General features: G+C 36.5%; 2 protein-coding genes across 3 annotated transcripts in view; one reads left to right on the forward strand and one right to left on the reverse strand.

Moving 5' to 3' along the window:
• Positions 1-3764: 3764 nt before the first annotated feature.
• LOC118750095 (inositol hexakisphosphate and diphosphoinositol-pentakisphosphate kinase-like) overlaps positions 3765-20096 on the forward strand; it is a gene marked incomplete at its 5' end in the record, with an annotated part of 35153 nt that continues 18821 nt past the window's right edge. The window contains 6 exon segments of the mRNA XM_036484832.1: positions 3765-3930; positions 3984-4181; positions 8762-9695; positions 9771-9881; positions 9951-10194; positions 15164-15385. Coding sequence (XP_036340725.1) covers positions 3765-3930; positions 3984-4181; positions 8762-9695; positions 9771-9881; positions 9951-10194; positions 15164-15385 — 1875 coding nt within the window.
• Positions 10524-20096, reverse strand: part of LOC118750094 (ATP-binding cassette sub-family A member 3) — a 59000-nt gene continuing 49427 nt past the window's right edge. Inside the window, exon 12 of one of the 2 annotated variants that reach the window (XM_036484828.1) lies at positions 10524-11395. In XM_036484828.1, coding sequence (XP_036340721.1) covers positions 11287-11395 — 109 coding nt within the window. In that variant the 3' untranslated portion in view covers positions 10524-11286. The remainder of the gene's footprint in view (positions 11396-20096) is intronic. The other variant, XM_036484827.1, reaches the window with a different exon arrangement.

The following is a 20096-nucleotide window of genomic DNA, read 5'->3' on the forward strand; positions in this document are numbered from 1 at the left end:
TAATCGAAATATTTTATATTCCTAAAGCAGAATATACACAAGTAGACTTGTCTGTACTACATGTCAAGTATTATATTCCTAAAGCAGAATATACACAAGTAGACTTGTCTGTACTACATGTCAAGTATGACGTACCGTCGCATCGTGGATAGGCGGGTGTGCATACCAAATTCCAGGTCTGCAGACATGTATAAAGGAAATTTAAATTTTTCAATTTGTTTGCTCGTTGTTGCGACAGGTATGAACGTTTATAGTACACAATGCAGACAGAACTTCATATGTGTATAGAAAAGTACAAACCCAGCAAACATTTGGAGTAACAAATAAGGCAATTTTATTTTTTAAACTAATTCGCATTATATCTTTACAGAACACTATAAGGATTAATCATTAAAATAATAAATTTTAATAGTTTAAATTTTTTATTAATATCTTTATGTAACTACATACATATATCATATATCGTCACCTGAAATGCAATACGACGGAAAACACATCGTTCCTGAAATGCAAAAAGTCGTAACTGATAAAGAATTCAAAATTCACTTTTGATTAATATGATGGATTCCATCGAATTACAACTCCCCACATCGTTTTATGAAAAAAAATATTAGTCACGAATTTTTCTACTTTATTGAAGTTGCTTTTTACGACTTTTTCCATTTCAGGTGACGATATGTATAACAAAGATACTAACACATACTTCCATATACATATGTATGACAGAAACTTTCGGAAACTTTCCTCTACGTTGTGTGCGTGGTGGGCGGAGCGGGAGAGGCACGGTCATGAGCCGATGTTTACAGAAATGCAACTCCTTCCCGGCTGCCTTACAAAAATGGGGAAAAATCTAAATTTTCGCTTGGTTTGATTAGATGAAGGCACTGACTTGAGCCTTTCCGTGTTGCCGGAGAAGAGAGGGCCCACCCATGGTATATACCATTTCTAGTGCATAAAGGTAAAGGCGTCAGGCTCCGGTGTTTTTTTTTAAAGCTCCTTTTGCGTGGGCGGTCTTCGGCCGCGCTTAGGGATTAAACACTTACTAAGTAGAATTCTCCTTTCTGTGTTGCCGGAGGAGAGGGGCGGTGGCCACCCGAAACTTTTGCAAATTATTTATTGAAAAAAAAAAACCGTATTAGTATATTCATCAAAAAACCTACAAATTTGACTCAATAACGAGCCGCGTGTGAGGGCAATAAGAGTCCAGTATGAATAATTTGTGCCTATAAATACTTGCTGGGAAGACGTAGATCCGTATGCCGTTATGTTCGTTCACTTCAACGATTACAACGAAATGAAGTTTGAGCAACGTGTCGCATAGGTGTATACTGAACTGACAAGCGACCAAGTATGCATACAAGTCTGATTGTGTATATTCTGCTTAAGCCATGATTCAATAATGAAAGGTTTTTTAAGAAAAACTTTCTCTTGCTCGAATTTTATCAATGACACTCCCTCTACTCCTAAAAACAAAAACAGTGATATTTCTTTTCCAAATTTCTTTGCAAGTTTTAAGAATATTTTTAAAATCTTAGTAGTAAAATGTTTACTTTTTAAATTTGAAGAAATGGTTGTTCCTGAGAATCGTTGGCCCACAGAAATTCAATGTAGGCTAAAGAGACGAAATTCCCTTAAATGCCGAAATGTATTTGTCGACATTCGTGAAGACCTATAGATTCTGCCAAGTCGTGGTAAAGTAAAGCGCGCAATTGTTCTCGAAAATGAGGCAACGAATGTATTTAGGCATTGACCTACACAACACAATCGTGGTGTCTCCGAATGAGACTTTGACGCAATATAATATTTGCAAACCTTATCCATGGGCTAGGTTAAGTCACTGGAGCGATTTTGTAATTGCAATCGTTCAATAGCAGCGTGACGTTTTCATTCTTCCTGAGTTCGACCAGCACGAATCGCCAATCGCGACTGTGTTAGACAATCTTTGATATTCTGATCCGTGGCATAATGTCACCCGAACACTAAGGCCCAGTTTTCCAGTGCACGACTGTGATTTAAACTTAGATTAACTGCTCGAGCTGGTCAAGACAACGCGGTTTACGTGATCTCAGTTTAAACTTGCACTGAAAAACTGGCCCTAAAAGTTCAATATCAAAGAATTCGTGTTACCGTATTAGAAGCAATCGAGGCATAACCGCGAAAGAAAAGTAAGCGATAAATGTTTTTTATGGCGTCATTTTTATCAAAATTATATAATTTTTCCACAAACAATTTCTTCATATCCATCAACCGTAAATGGTACCGCAAAGAACTTATAAGGCAAAAAAAAAAACAACAGAAAAACAGCTCAAAGTGGGCCATCCATTCTCAAGTTGTACACGATCTGACGTTCGCAACCTTGGTATATATCGACTCCTAATTGCGATTTTATCGTAAGCGACAAATTATCGAAAAAAATTTTTTTGGTGTAAATAGGTCACAAATACTAGTTACAACGTCCTACAAAATTACAGACTTTGAATATATACCGTTTCGGAAAAAAAGCAAGATTAATTTTATCGTTTGCTTTGTTTACACTTTCCTACAATTTTATCATTGATAGCAACACTGTGTCTACAGAACTTTATTATAAATAGCAGTTTGAACTGTAGTTTTAACCAAAGTTCCATCGGCACTTGCTACAACTGAATTACTCAAAATCAGCTTCTTTCCCTCATAAAAATTAAGTGCATTATGCAATTGCAGCTGCAATCACTAAGTGCAGCGCAGCTCGTATGTCGGGGTCCTTTTTAAAACTCTTTCATGCCCTCGTATAGAAAAAAATTGCAACTGATTTCGAATCGCCATCTTAACACCAGCTCATACGGCCATATGGATTTACAAGAAAACTTGGGGACAATCAAGTAGATGCACCAAACGAAAATATGTTGAGCTTATTCTGCTGATTGGCAGTGTTTATATTTAATTGATTTAAAATTCTGTTTTTTTTCAAACAATACTTAAAGTACCCGCAGTCCTTCGTTTATAAATGTCCAAATTATACAACATAAAAACTATCGCCATCGCCAATCCTTTGATAACTTTCCTCTACATGTTCAGGAAAAATATCGTAAGCGCCATTTTACCTTTAGGTCCGCAAAAAATAAATAGTCCCATTAGAAAGCTAGCATTCAATAATATTGTTGTCCATTTAAATCCAAATAAATTTGTATACTGTTTAAGGGAGAATTAAAAAAAAAACCTCTCTTGTGAAATTAGGGGTCGTATCTACATACAAATAATTATTTTTAATAACTATCAGAGGTTATATTCGATGTAACTAAGTTGGTTTCAATTAAATAATCAAAGCAAATACTACCATGCACTATTATGAACACCTTTTTGTGGAATTTCGCTACTTTTTGAAAGGTGATTGAATTCTTCCCCTTTTCCTTCTGCTTAAAAAAAAAAAACATCCCTGTGGGTGGGAGTGTCAAATTTTAGAAAAAAAACTACTTACAAAACCTTTGATAGGTTTGTTCCACAAGCTACTAGAAGTCACGAGTTACACATACGCGTTGCACAAGTAAGTTTTAGAGTTTCTTCTTTGATATACGCTCACAGTTTGAACTTTGCTCGAGCTGTTCTACAAGTAGCTTGTGTAACAAACCTACTAATTGAATCATGTTCCTAAACTACATAAATGTACGTACATATGTATGTGAATAATGTCGCATGCCAGCAAATTTGCAACTAACAACATTTTTGTAATATCTTCTGTTTCGATTTTTCTTTTATTTGCTTTAATTATTTGTGCTTTGAAGTAGATGCACCGAAGGAGCCGTCACTTGTTTTGATCCTTAAATGGGGCGGGGAGCTAACTCCTGCAGGTCGTATTCAAGCTGAGGAATTGGGTCGCATATTTCGTTGTATGTACCCTGGTGGTCAGGGTCGGCAGGACTACTCTGGCACACAAGGATTGGGCTTGTTGAGGTGAATTCATAATAAAATATTTTTGAAAATATAAAAACTCTTTTAATTACTAGACTGCACTCCACTTTCCGGCATGATTTGAAAATATATGCCTCTGACGAAGGCCGTGTCCAAATGACAGCAGCCGCATTTGCTAAAGGATTGCTGGCTTTGGAGGGGGAGCTTACACCGATTTTGGTCCAAATGGTTAAGAGCGCTAACACAAATGGGCTGCTGGATAATGATTGTGACTCTAGTAAATACCAAACCCTGTAAGTGGATACTATTTAGTATAGTATTTTTAATGCATTCGAAGGAAAATCAAATAAAAAAAACAGCATTCGCGCGACTGCCGGTTTTACGTACCGGAATGACTCGGGTTTTACCCGGCTGTTGTTTCAGCGATCTAACCCCGTTTAGGTCGGTGAAATACTTCAAGCGTTTTTTCGTCCATAGAGCTACATGTGCTTCGTACTCTTCTGCTCAGGGCTGGTATCGAGTCAAACCCTGGGCGAGAAACCTACACCTTCTGCGTGTGCCAGAGACGGCTACATCCTAACTCTACCGCAGTCAGGTGCATGTAATGGGTGGAGTCACCTACGAGCATGCTCAGGCCTCAGCACTCATCGGCAGTAGACCACGGCATACGTGGCCACCTGCTGCTCAAACAGAGTCGTCTCCGCGACACACACGGGCCCGCTTCAGCATCTCAACACAAACAAGACCGCACCACAACACAACACAATAGACCATACAACAAACACAATAGACCACACCACAGACACAACAGCACCACCACACATTCACGCCGCCGCCAACAACTCTTAGTTCCTCCGACAATCTGCTCGGTGTGCCAGGCCAGGATATTCCGTAACGTGACATCAGTCAACTGCAATACCTGCCTGTTGCGAGAAGGCAACATACATCACTCACATCCCACATACAAATAAGTCTCCCTAGGCACACGAAGATTTTGCAGATTCATTGTAACGGACTTCAAAGCAAGGTCGAGGAGATAACCACCTTTATGGGACGGCATGGAATATTAATTGCTGCGAAGTTGCACAGCAATTCAACATTGCGAGATAATGGTGGTGGCGTGGCATCGATCGCAGGGTTACCAACCTAGAATGTCAGGGTATTACTATCGGGCCAGGCGATGTCGAGCTCGAAATATTTAAGGCTTACATACCCCCTGTTACCAGCTGCCCGACAGGATATCACCATATGATAGTCGGTGACTTTAACGCGCACCACGACCTTTGGCATCCAAGCCTGTCGAATTATCGTAGGGGACACTCTTGGCTGAGCAGATGGACAATTCGACATTCTGCACAATGAACGATGACGCACCTACCAGGATTATGGGCAGCTGCAGCAGTTCGACTGATATAATAATTGTAAGCGATGGTCTGATAAACAGCATAACGTGGCGACCTACGCTGACCTTAGCATCAGACCACCTGCCCATGTCACCTCTATTAATAAACCTGCCGAGTTCGCTTCCGCGAAACACCGAACCTACACCAACTTTCCTAAAGTTGATTGGAACGGCTTCGTGGAAGTTACTGAAAGCACCTTCTCTGCCCTTCACACACCAACCGAGGCTCACGTAGGTGAGCGTAAGTTCCGCAGGGTTGTCACTGCTGCTGCAGCCCGCTTCCTCCCCAGCTGGATGCATTTCAGACCCCCGTCCGAATTTTCCTGCTGAAGCGGCTGTCCTAGCCAGTGAGCGTGACAACCTTTGTCAGGGGTTGCCCGCATCAGGGATCTCAATAAGGAGATCGGCAATTGTCTCTGACGAATGATCGATAACAGGCAGCATAAAGCAACCTCTGGACCCGACAGCATACCGACAGGTCTTGAACGGCATTCACAGGGATTCAGTCTCGAGTTATGTAGACTCTCGACTTGTGTCTGCCGTTTTAGGTACACAACCACCAGACGTAGACGAGACAGAGCTTCGACATACATTGACCAATCACTGGACCCGACGACGTACCGACAAGTCGGTCACCACCTACCACGACTCCGTGCATGCCGTGATCGCGGCCCAATGACCACCTGTAGCAGACACGGAGCTTCAACTACCAGAGAGACCCGCGTTACTCTGGCCCAGTTACGGTCTGGATATTGCAGTCATCTCAACAGCTACCTGTCCAGACTCTTATACCCCCAATGGGTGTCCGGCATGTGGAGACTCGCCGCACGCATGTCAGCTCAATCCCACTCAACTCACACCCCTCTCCCTTTGGTCCGACCCCGTCGAAACTGGCGTTTTTTGTGTCTACCGTTAGTTGAGCTTGACGGCAATGATCGATGGACAAACCATAATGAGCGGGGCTTAGTAGTGCCGCTACAACGACATCAACAACGTCTTTAAGTCTTTATTAGAACAAAATATTAAGGGTGATTACAATCTTTTGTGATATATTTCGGTGCACTTTTCAGTAGTTTAAGCTCAAATGAACCACAAAATGTGACAGTTTTTAAATTACACATTTTTTCTACAAATATAGATAACACAGGCCAACAAAAATGAAAAAAAATGTTGGTGCGACAAATGTTAAAGCTATTTTTGATAGACTTTTTTGTGCTGATTACGAATCCGTAAGTACAAAGGATCCAACACGTACTGGTTTTGAGAAAATCGAGGTCAAAGTGTCAAAAAATCGGGCTTTTGCAATATTTGAGAAGCTCTAGCAAAGAGTAAAAAGGTGATAGAACCTTCCACTTAGGCTTAGATTAAAGCAAAAACCCTCGACTACTATCCTTGAAAATACCATTCCTGCACATTGAATTTATGGTCACTTATAGTCATTTATTGAGCAGTAAAATTTAGTTTGAGTCCCTGCCGCAATTAAACAAAAGGTGATAGAACCTTCCACTTAATTTAAGCTTAAACTTTCTTGAACTTTCGACTACAATCCCTAAAAATACCATCTCTTCGTCTTGACCCTAAGATCACTTATAGTCGTTTATTGAACAGCAAAAACTGATTTTGGCAGCATTTTTTTTTTCAATAGCACAATTTGCCAGCATTTTTTTTTTATTGTTCAACAAATGACTATAAATGGCCATCAAGTAAAGGTGCAGGGATGGTATTTTCAGGGGCAGTATCCTAGGTTTTTAGCTTTAAGTTAAGCCTAAGTGGAAGGTTCTACCACATTTTTACTCTTTGCTCGAGCTTCTCAAATATTGAAAAAAACCCGATTTTTTTGACACTTTGACCACGATTTTCTCAAAATCTGTACGTGATGGAATGTTTATAATTACGGATTCGTAATCAGCTCAAAAAAGTCTATCAAAAACAGATTTAACATTTGCCGCACCAAAATCAGTGTTGCCCTGTGTAAGTTAATAGTTAAAACAAATAATTTTAAAGCAAGCTTTCTAAATATGAACGGAATCGAACCATAAATACTGGTTTACCAAATATATCGACTCGTGCACAATTTTTAGTGGAGTTATTCCTTTTTATGTAGTTTTAAATATGTAGTACTATACGTTCTAACTATGAACCAAATCGGACTATAAATACGGGGCTTTCAAATATCTCGACTCCTGCGCCACACAGTGTGCTTTTTGAACATTCCATGCGAATTAATCGTTGCGCTTTCGACAGAAGCAATATTTTGATATGAAGCAAAATGGTTTTGAAAGCTTATTTTATTCCCTTTCACGGAAAAATACTGCCATTGACCCAAAATTACTACTTGACCTTAAAAAAATTTGGTCAAAAATAGTGTTCTTTGAAAAAAACATGCAAAATCCATCGGATTTGTTCCAAAAAAAAATTTTTGTATATATTATAGATTTTGAGACGAAAAACGCTTCCACTGTTTAAAAATCAAAACAAAATTTTAACACCTCAATTTAAGAAATGCATTTTTGATTGCATTTTTTTTATTTGCATGCAGCTGTGCATCGTTCTTACAATTTGATATCACTCAAATAACGCTGTAGTGCTATTCAAGATCTTTAATTTGAGCCATGGTGGAAATCTTTAGGCCCTCTGAGAGCCAAGTTATAACAATTTTAAACCAAACTTCGAATCTGCAGTACGAGTTTTTACTCTGAAATTAGAAGAAAAAAAATGCAAAAATGTCGAATGAAATTTCGAAGTTTAACTTTAGAATCGCTATAATTTGGATCTCAAAGGGCCTATGGACTAGGCTCAAATTAAAGATCTTGAATAGTACTACAGCGTGCTTGTTATTAGAGTAATATAAAATTGTGAGAAGGAAGCACAGCTGCATGCAAATAAAAAAAATGCTATCAAAAATGCATTTCTTAAGTTGAGGTGTTAAATTGTTTTATTCTATTTTTAAACAGTGGAATCGTATTTCTCGTATTAAAATCTATAATATTAGTGTAATAAAACATACAACATTTTTTTAACAAATCCGGTGGATTTTGCATGTTTTTTTCGAAGAATACTATTTTTGACCAATTTTTTTAAGGGCAAAGAGTAATTGTGGGTCAATGGCAGTATTTTTCCATGAAAGGGAATAAAATTAGCTTTCAAAACCATTTTGTTTCATATCAAAATATTGCTTCTGTCGAAAGCGCTACGATTAATTCGCATGGGGTGTTCAAAAAGCACACTGTGCGCCACCAATAGGATTAACACATATTTCGTACTGTATTGTTATCGGGCTCTGAGCCAACTGTTTCAAGTCTCTAGGTCATCGGGAAGTTGCCCAAAAATGTATTGCAAGATTTGCCCCTAACAAGCATACATACGAAGCAAGTAAAATAATACTTTGTAAAAATACCCTTCCTTTTCAACTCAAAATTCGTAAAAAATTCCACGATTTCTTAATATTAATAAAATCCATAATATTTTCAGAGCAAAACAACGCCTACATGATTTGATGCGTGTTGATCGCGATTTCACAGCCGAAGATCGTGAGGCCATAAATCCTTGCAATAGTATATCAATAAATCAAGCTTTGGACTTCGTCAAAAATCCAGTAGAATGTTGTAATCACGTCCACAAATTAATCAAAGAGTTACTCACAATTATAAGCGTAAAGAAAGAAGATCCCAAAACTAAAGACGCCATACTATACCACGGTGAAACTTGGGACTTGATGGCACGTCGTTGGGAGAAAATTGAAAAAGACTTTAGCACAAAATCAAAACAATATGACATTTCTAAAGTTCCAGACATATACGATTGCATCAAGTACGATCTGCAGCATAATCAGCATACGCTGCAATACGATCAGGCCGAAGAGTTATACATTTACGCTAAATATCTGGCTGATATCGTAATACCACAGGAGTACGGTTCAACTGTGCAAGAAAAATTGGCCATCGGCCAGGGTATCTGCACGCCACTGCTCAAAAAGATCAAAGCCGATTTGCAGCGAAACATCGAGGAAGTAGGCGATGAGTCGGTAAATAGGCTGAATCCGCATTACAGTCATGGTGTGGCCAGTCCAGGCCGCCATGTACGCACGCGTTTATATTTCACCAGCGAAAGTCATGTGCATTCATTGCTGACTGTTTTGCGCTATGGCGGCCTGCTAAATGTGCTTAACGACGAGCAATGGCGGCGTGCTATGGATTATATTTCGATGGTATCTGAACTGAATTACATGTCACAAGTCGTAATAATGTTGTACGAAGATCCGACCAAGGATCCCACATCGGAAGAACGCTTCCATGTAGAGTTACACTTTAGCCCTGGTGTTAATTGTTGTGTACAGAAGAATTTACCACCTGGTCCAGGCTTTCGTCCACACTCACGGAATGATTCTGGCAATCCTAAGCAAATGGTGAGTACCACAGTAGACTAGAAAAGTATGATGTGAGTATTTTATTAATGTTCATATGTTCACCTGCGTGAAAAGGGTTCCGTGAGTGGAATTTTGAAAAACAATTCTGCCGGTGACGAGGCGAATCCCGCACGCATAGAGGAAGAGAATGACTCAGAGGATAGTCCTATAAGGAGCCAATCAGATGTGAGCAATTCTTTACTAGTGCGATAATTATGACATAATTACACATCCCTTCTATATATTTGTTTTCAGGGCTACGAAAAGGATTCACCGCCACGCAACAATCACATAAAATCGAAACCAATACCAATTGGGGCGCATCACACCGTGAGTGGTCACGAGGCCGCGCACTTGGCTAAGCGCTTAAACGAAGAGCTAGCGTCACAACAACAAACCGTACAGCAGATCGGCTCATTGGAATCGCAACGCCCCATCAGTCCCGATACAGAGCCACGATCCCGCAGCTACGAACAACGCGATCCAAAGCGCGCTAAAGGTACGTATCGTCTGAGTTTTAATGAATTTTACGTTGTCGCTGCTGCGTTCGAGTACGTCTTTGTATTGCTTTCCAACAACTTGTTTCTACTTTTATAACACTTAACACGCTACTACCCACCTATAATCGTTAGATGGGCGGCATACGTTTAAAACCACCTAACTTTTTTCTTATTTTGTCAATTGTCCGCAAATAGCATGTGCCGTTCTATGGCGCGCTGCATTGGCAAAACTCCATATTAACCATTTATTGTATGTTTTACGGACATAATAACGCATTTGGAATACAAGGTTTAGTTTAGAGTCATAAAAAAGACGCGTGATAATTTATAATAATGAATGCACATATGTAACATGATAAAGAAAATTGCACGAGCTTTGTTTTGCCGCTCGACGACAGGTTGTAAGCCAGATCAAGCAGTTACAAAATTGTAATATTCTTCTAACACATTAAAATTCTTTATTTATTCATAAAAAACGGATTTAACAATTTCAGGCTTAGTTATTTGTTTAGTAATTGGAATGGATTCAGAAACAAGAATATTTGAAATAAAAAAAAAAAATATATATGTAATTTACCAAGAGTATGGCTAAAATGTGGGAAATTTTTAAAAGGAATCTAAATTTTATAGTATTAATCCTATTTTACCGTAAGTTTATTACTTCTCAAACCCAGTAAAAGCATTACTTTTCCAGAACTCTTATTAAAAATGAAAATTGCTTAGTAAATTTCTCAGATAGAAAGTTTTAATCCAGTAAGCCATGTATAATTTTTTATGAATAAGTAAGAGTTTCAGGATGTTTGAAATATTTTTGGCACATTTTCGTGAATTATTCGATCAATGCTATGTTACTCAAGAAGATAGTTTTTATTGTTTTCCTGCTAAAAATTCTAATTCGTTTTCAACGCTAAAAACATATTTAACAGCATTGTTTTCGGTGCGTTTGTCCGTCTCTAAAGAAATTAAATTATATGTTTTTGTAGGATCAATACAAATACCTGCATATTAATACATACATCTTTTATGTGCACTAATCATATTTTAAAAACTTACTTATTTACTTTCTTATTAACATAATTCTACACATTTGTTTAAACTTTTACACACAATGGCAAAATTTTCGTATAAGCATCTGGCTGGGAATTCCCGTGTATTTGGCTGAAATTCGGTGTCGTATTTTGCTGTCGTCTTTGAATACTGCTGTAAAAAATACATACAGATATATATTTTTCCAAGCTGTCATTCAAATATGCCATGCCAAAAGCTAGCCACTGGAAAATGTTAGTGGGCTTTCAAAAATGGAAAGCGATATTTTTATTAATTTCTGTTTTGTAATGAACTATAAAGTAGAAATTATAAAAAATTTTAATGACTGCCTTGCTTTAGCTTTGCAGCCATTGTACGCATTGCCAGCGGCTGACATTTGGTTTTAAATGTGTTTGAACTTCTCTCCATCATGTTCTTCATATAATTGTTTTAATTGAGTTTAGTTTGTTTAGATTTTGTTTTGTTTGTTTAATTTATTTTCTAAACTTTTCTCAATTATGAGTCCCGCACGTAAGCAAACAAATATTTTGTCCGTAGTTATATTACATACATACGTCTCAATAAAAATAGTTGCGGTTTACCCCGGCGAATAATAAAATTTTGTCTATTTTAGGGCGCTGAATAAAATATTTTGACCGAATTAACGGCCCTATCCGCAGTAGTTAAAGCAACTGGTATGCGATGAGTTTTGTCATTGGCATGCAAATAGGGTCATAAGATCACTCGTGGTCAAGGCTTCCAACTGCCCTTACCTACATATGAATGCCATAATACTGATAAAAAAAAAGTTCCAAATAAAATGCCATTCTTATAAATCGCAAGAAAATTATTTCTTTCTTTCCCATTTAGAAATTGAATAAGAAGCAAGTTTCTAAAACAAACTAAAATAATCCAGTTATACGTGTACAATCTTTACAAACTAGGAAATTTTAGTTGACGAAAAATTAGTACACACGATGGATTTGGCTCATTGAGCCAATTTCAAAAATTAGGCACCATCTGAAGTAAAATAGGGCAAAAAAATAAGTGCGGTTTGAACCAAATTGAGAGGTCTGCTCGTGGTTTGGACCGTTTTGAAGTTATCTGCAAAAAAAAATGTTTTTCATTAAAAGTAACCTTGGCCGATAAAAAAAATACATTCCTTGTCAAAAAATGTTCAGACATATTAAAGATAATGACACTTTTAATGCACTTTCCGACAACTTTTTAATGAAACTTTCATTCAGGGTATTCATCTAAATGCGTAGATGCTTCGAAAATGTGTAAACCTCGTAAATTACCCAGTTTTCCATACAAAATTAAGTAAGTTTACGAGGTTTATACAGTTACGAGGCATTTACGAATTTAGATGAATACCCTGATCGAGATTTTAATAACACAAGCATTTTTAACTGATTTCCTATTATAAAAATGGTGTATTTTGCTACGAGTTTCTGTCATCCCTTGTCAAATTTGGTTTGGATACAACCGGTTTAGGACTTATGCCACCTTCAGCAATTTAAGAAGCAATAAGAAAAGTTGTGACAAGTTTTCAAAACCTAAATAAACTCATGAAAAAATTAAAAGTAGATAGTTGAAAACAAGTAATTTAAAAACAAATTTCTTTAAGACAATCTTTTATAAGCGGTTAATAAAAAATCGACCCCGCAGCACCTAACGGCTAAAATTTTGGTTTCTTATTTCTTTCCATTTAAGTAACATACGTTCTAAATTTAAAACAAATCGGGCCATGAATATGGGTTTTCCAAATATATCGACTCCTGCGCCACCTATCGAGTAAATTTTAAGCGGATTGTTTACTATCAGGAAAGACGTTTATTTCGGACTTAAAAAATATCTGGCCATGTTCAACTGTTGAAAAAAAAAATAACTGCTATTTACGACCGTATATTCTTGTGCAAACTGAGTTTTTTTCATTAAGAAGTAACTTTTGTGCGGCTCTCTAATGTATCTTCGTTTGCATGTGTATGGTAGTCGACTCGATTTTTAAAAATCTAACAGCTAAAACATAAACTCACACTTACATATGTGTGTATGTATGTATGTAACCCTTATCGTTGCAAATATTTTCTGTTCGACATCTGCTTGCTGCATTGCCTTAATGTCGTACTCAATGTGACTTGTTCATGCAATACGTACTATCTGCTGTATCTATATTTTTAAAACGATTTTCAAGTACATAGTATTTTTAAATGTACATAGATATATCTACATGAATTGCAAAATTTTTAATGTATTTACCCATTAAATATGTCATTTTACTCCACATGGCGTCCGTCGTTCCCCATGTCTGCTCTGGTCTCTTGTAATAAACAAATCGAAATTTCATACGCTCTTATTTCTCTCTCCATTTCTAACACGATTAAACTCTAATAAAATAATTCGAAAAACTCATCTAACTCAATAAAAATCAATTCGCGTAGCTGAAGCTTCGCCTACGCCACCGCTCACACACTCGCCCACGCGCTCGACCACACCTGCTACTAATACGCATGAATTCAAAGAAATTCCCAACACTCGATCTACTCCTAATTTTGCAGTAGCCACTTCCGGCTCCTTTCGCATTCGCGTAACCGAAAGTTTGACTTTCTATAAAATTGACTCTTCCACCAATGAGCTGCCACTCTCTGACATTGATTTCTCTCTTAATCCCATTACGCCGGACGTTTCTTGCTCTGAATACAAATCAAGCTTGCCAAACGAAATGAGGCACCAGCGGTATGCGCAATTGTTGAATATGCGCGCTATGGCCAGTACCGATGAACCCGATTCGTATAACAAATCACATTTGCCTAAAATTTCACCGTTAGCCACTAACGAGCGCCCGTTATCGTGCAATTGCCTAAGTGGTGGCGGTGCTTTCGATGAAAACTTCCCCCATTCGCATTCGAAAAGCATGGCCGACATAAGTCCACAGAACGATGGGGCAGAATTACACTTTGTCTTGGGCAGTTCGCCGATATCCGCCTCGCGCGTTGCTTCCATTGACGATTTTCAGTTGTCTTGTTCGGCACCTGCCACCATCCTAAGTAGTGAATTCAGATTTCGCCCACAGAATGAGCGGAAAAACACAGATCAACTGCGTGCTACCTCGCCTAATAACTCACCAACTGCTTCCACCTTGAAATTGTGTAAAGAGTCTGATGAGCGGCAACTGCAACAGCAAGCGAAATCGCAACAGAAATATGCCAACGAACTGTGTGCTGGTACTGCGGACGATGAAAATGCAAAGGTCGATATTTCAGTTAAAATAGTATCGTCGATTAGTTTGCCAAAGGTGCAGTCGGCGCCGGTTATGGCCAATGTTGAAAATCCTTTCAAGTTTACGCAGCCAGCTCAGAAATCCTTTGTAAATAGATTTACTACAATCGATGAATTTGCTATTATGCATCCTACTAATGCTAATGCTAATGCTTTCTCTTCCTCCGGCCACTCCTCGTCCGCCTGCGACTTTGACACATTACTCCAACACAAACATCACATGCCATCACACGCACACACTCACAAACATGTCATACGCTCCAATTACGATAACCCTCAAAATCCGCGTTACAATCAACATGTTCGCCGACATCACCAACAACAAAACCCCCCCTCACCAACATCAAATTCAACACAAACAATTTAAACGACATCAACACACACATGTTGCGCGCATACCTGACGTTATTGTCACTTTGAGCTCATCCTCAACCAATTTGTTTACTATGCCTGATACTAACCAATTAAATCCCGAACTCACTCCTAACGATCCTACTACTTACAACCCACCAAATGCCACTACCACAACAACAACCAATACCACTACGAACACAACATTGACGACATCGTCGCCCAATGTCAAAATTTCCACGTCCACATCCATACCCATGCCCTCGTCCGTGGTCGCCACCTGCTCTTCTACTACTCATTCCGTCGCAGATGGTAATGCGACGCCAGTGTCATCCTCATCGTCGGTATCGTCTCGACGTCAAAGACACAGTATTGCCGGCCAGATGTCATATATGAAAATGTTGGGATTCGGTGGTTTTAGCAAAAAGATGGCCACCAGCTCAAGTAGTTTATTTAGCACGGCAGTTATAAGCGGCAGTTCATCGGCTCCCAATCTAAGGGATATGATACCGTGTGCGGTTTCATCATCAGGTAAGGGGAGATAATTATGTTAAGTTTAAGAAATGGTAGTACGTTAGTGATTGTGGAGTAGAAAAGCATTATGCTTTATTTACATTTTTTTTTAAGCAAACAGAAAAATAGTCAGGGTATGCATCTAATCACTTGAATGCCTCGCAAACTTACAGCCTCGTAATCCTCAGTCATCATTTGTACGACAAGTCCTTTACACAAAATTCGTTGATTCAAAATTCGACGAATTCAGTGTGTAAACAATGTAGGCGAAGAAAAAAATACGATATGAAAAATGTTTCAATCTGACTTAATACGAAATAACATTTTTAAATCACATTTTGATATTAACATGTGGATTCATGCGATAAGACGAAAATAAAAATGTCGAAACAGAAGTGTCAAAATTTAAAAGGGTCTGGTACGATATGTCGAAATTTAAAATGTCGAAACTAAAAACACCGAAAAAAAGTTAGAAAATCAGAATGTCGAGAAAAAAATTGTCGAAAAGAAAAATGTCGAAAAATAAAAATGTCGAAAAAAATATATATGTATATCGAAATAATGTAATGAATGATGTGTAAAATTCGCGCGAAGGTTAAGAAACAAACACATAAATAATTTTTATTCTATGAATCATTTTTAACAAGCTCGAGGCCCAGCAATTAAATAAACCGCAAAACTTCGTTCTATTGATATTTTAATTGTCGATATTTCGACCTCAATCTGAGGTCATCTTCAGGACTGTAAATATACAAACCCGATAACTTATTATTAACTTTAAATTATTACAAACATACATTAAACCGACTTACACTCTTGATTGTGCCTGGTGGACTGATTAGGCGTACAGAAATAAAAGTTAAACAAGTGAAATTTTAGGCATGTAGAATGGCAACAAGAAGAGAACTATAATAAACGCTATATTTTGGAAATGTTACACATTACGAACACCCCTAATGAGAGAAGGATCAACTTTAAAACGGACACAGACAATTGTGCACTGGTGTATCGCAAATTGGCGTTAAATCGGCAACAACAATCCTCAACGTGGGTGTTCGGTTCCGCCGTCCATAATCAACATTCGTTCCGTTTCCCCAACATACCTTCATAGAATAACAATAAAATGCTGTGCTTTTATATGTACATATACATATTGTCTTACTGCTAAATGTTCCGTGTATTGTTGTTTGTATGTTTTTTTGTTTACAATTACGGTATTTTTAATTGTTTACTTCTTATGTTATGTTCATTTGCCTAAAATTTCACTTGTTTAACTTTTATTTCTGTACGCCTAATCAGTCCACCAGGCACAATCAAGAGTGTAAGTTGTGTTTAATTTTTCATAATTTAAAATTCAAAGGCCAACAACAAAAACAAAATAATTTTTATTCTTTTAAATGAACAGTGAGTGGCATCGGAGATATACATACCTTATAGAGTATCCAGTTTGATGATTTTCCTAGAATACTTTGTATGATTGATCAGCTGAGTAATCAGCTCACAAAATTTCACGACTTTATATAACAAAACAATGAGAATGAACAATGAGAGATATACCGTATAGACTACGGACATTGATGCGTTTCTCAGTAGAAGTTTTATGATTGATTATAAAATAGCGCACAAAATTTAACGGGTTTGGTTGTCTAAATATAATTTTAAAGAAGAACTCATGTCTGAGCAATAAGTTGTATAGAAGCTATAAATTATAGTGATCTTGATTCAATTTGACTATTAAAAAAGGCGGGTAACCTTCTTGAAAAATTTAGGAAATCATGGTCTCTTAAACTTCTCTTGTTTGACACCTTATAACGCCGAGTCAAACCTGTTGATAAAGGAAATAAATCATTCTTAAGCCACTTTCCATATTGTAGTATTTAACTAATTCATTAAATCGAATTAAAATTAAACAAATGGCAACCCTCTTCCAAAATATATTCGAAATAAAGTTTTTTTTTTTAAACTCTGACACCTAAATTTTAATAATTCTTTTAGCGTATTTATTAAATTTAATTTTACTTCTTCAAAAGGTGTTCATATTTTATGTTGCTGATATATGCCTATATGTATTGATACATACATACATGATTTCATAATGTTTCATTGGCTTTAACCTTTTAAATAAATACAAACCTTTTCCATAATAGTTGAGGGATAATTCTTTATTAAACCCATCAGAATTACCATGTTAAATAATCTGGATTAGAGGGTTTGAAATTAAGCTTTCTAAAACTTATTTCGTTTGCCACCCATATTGTAATATTTCATTTAACTTATTGATGAAAATGCGTTTAACTTTTTAAGCAAGTTGCAGCTCGTTTCAACGATCCTATAAATTAAACTTTTTAATATCATAAACTAAGGAGGAAAAGAATTCAAAACAGCAATATACAATATTTAATTTAAATAAATCAACCTGTCCCAATAATGCAAAGAATGATGTGCGAAATTCGACCTTTTTATTTTCGACAGTTTTCTTCGAAATTCTTGGTTTTCTAATTAATTTTGTCGATGTTTTTAGTTTCGATATTTTAAATTTCGACATATCGTAACTCTTAAATTAACATGTGTCGTAAGTTTACACGGTTAGATGAGTGCCCACATAATAATAAAAAAATTGAAATAGGCTAATGGCCCTATTCGTAAAACAATAAAGTAGGTTTAAAGAGCTTTATAAAATGACGTTTTCATAAATTTTTCGGTTTATGAACCTTTTATAAAGTTACTTTATTTTTTATGAATAAGGCCATAAAGAATTAAAACTCAAGTTTCAAATATGTATATATTAAATATTTTTCCTCCAAATATTTTCAATGTAATTAAGTGCCCTTTTCTCAAGTAGCTTTTAAAATTTATCTGCTCTTCAAACACATTTTTTCATTTTCAGAACAAAATCTGTGTTTTAAGCATATCGACGTCTGCGTGGAAGATCGACCTCTCAGAAAATTTTTCAAGAACGCTCTATTTCAGAATTTGGTTCAAAAACGCCCTATATTAAAATATTTTCAATATAGGTATTTTCAGTTGAGATAGGGCATTTTTTAATAAAGAAGATGAAAAAGCAGAAACCTTTTTTCTTATACCATGCTCGGACCGACAACGAAAACACTTTGAAAACGAGTTTTGGGCTGAAAGCTGTTCACACCGGCTGTTAGTATTTTCGTTGACATTTCTTTCATCCTTTGTTTACAGTTTTGCTACAAAAACAAAATCAAAATCTTTGTCTTTCATTTTCTTATCATTAGCAACCTTTTTCTTTTGTTCATATTTTAATTTGGCCAGCCAATTGACAATAAATCCCAACAAGAGTATTAAAGATGATAAAATATGACTTCCAATTCGATAAATATATCTAAAATACTAGTGAAGACACCGATTGGAATGAGTGGAACTTGAGTTTTCAAGTAGTTTTCAGCGAAAACTAGTTTTCGTTTGACCGATTTTACATGGACGAAAACACAAGTTTTAGGTCGAAAACCAGTTATACCAACGAAAACATGTTTTCGATGTCGGAGCGAACATGGTATTAGGTTGTGTAATATGTTGTTATAATGATTGTCGGCTGACCAAAATTTTTCGTGTCCATTCTTTATTGTCATTATTAATTTACTCTTTTAATCTGGTAAATTTGAGGATAATTAATGAAAATAAATTTAAAATTAAGTAATTTGCGGACTTATATTATGTTAACATATAAATATACACGCCTATTGCGAGTGTCGACTAGTAGTAGATAAACGACTATAATTCGATTATCGATTATCCACGGTATTTTCGATGTCGTTTTCTTGTTCAATAAGTGAGTGTGAAATGTTTTAGTAGTTCATTTTTCTACAAACCAAACAGTTGTAGAAGGATGAACGACCAAAAACTGTTCAGTTGCTTATTGAACGGGAAATCCACATTCACAATACCATGGAAAAGCGGCAATCGAATAATAGTCGTTTATCTAATACTAGTCGACACTCGCAATAGGGGTGATGATTTCAATCAAAGCTCGTTTGTTAATTACCCCGTTTACATAGGCAAATCTTATATTTTTAGTCGTCAAATTTGTTGTGTGAGAATAACTACTCACAACTCAAGGAAAAGTAAAGTTTCTTCTCTGTGCCATTGTGATCACTTTTTTTGGCTATATTAAGCAATTTAAATATATCTTAACTAAATATTTTATTAAAAATTCCTTTACAGACCTATTTTCCTTGCTAGCGTCTATATTTGTTTACTTTCACATTTGACATTTCTCCTCTTCGCAAAAATAATCGATACGACTAGGTTGGACACCTAAAAGTTACCGGTTTAGTCTGAGATTATTTCATAATTACAGATTAACGAGCGACGAATTTTGTAATCTCATTTTCCGATTACTGATTAGGGAGTTAAGCTCGAAAATAAGGATAATCTCCTTATATGTATGTAAAGCTAGTATTATATTGGGCATACACTTGTGATCAGCTGATTAAGTCATCAACATTTTGACAAATTTTGGCTATTTTTCTTTTGTTTATTTAATGTTCATTATTTTTCCATAAGTCTAGCTCATTATATAATAAACACTATATAAATCGACATTTCAAACTTTGTGCAAAAATTATAAAAAATCTGCAAAGTTACAGCTAAATTTTCAACTTTTTATTCAGATTACTGCATTACCAATTTTTTCCATACAAAATATATTCGAAAATTTTTTTGTATGAAAAAAAAAATGTGGCATGCAGTCAGAAAATAA

This window comes from Rhagoletis pomonella, unplaced genomic scaffold (genome assembly GCF_013731165.1).
Source record: "Rhagoletis pomonella isolate Grant_MI unplaced genomic scaffold, Rhpom_1.0 Rhpom_scaffold_00139, whole genome shotgun sequence".
NCBI classification, from domain to species: Eukaryota; Metazoa; Arthropoda; class Insecta; order Diptera; family Tephritidae; genus Rhagoletis; species Rhagoletis pomonella.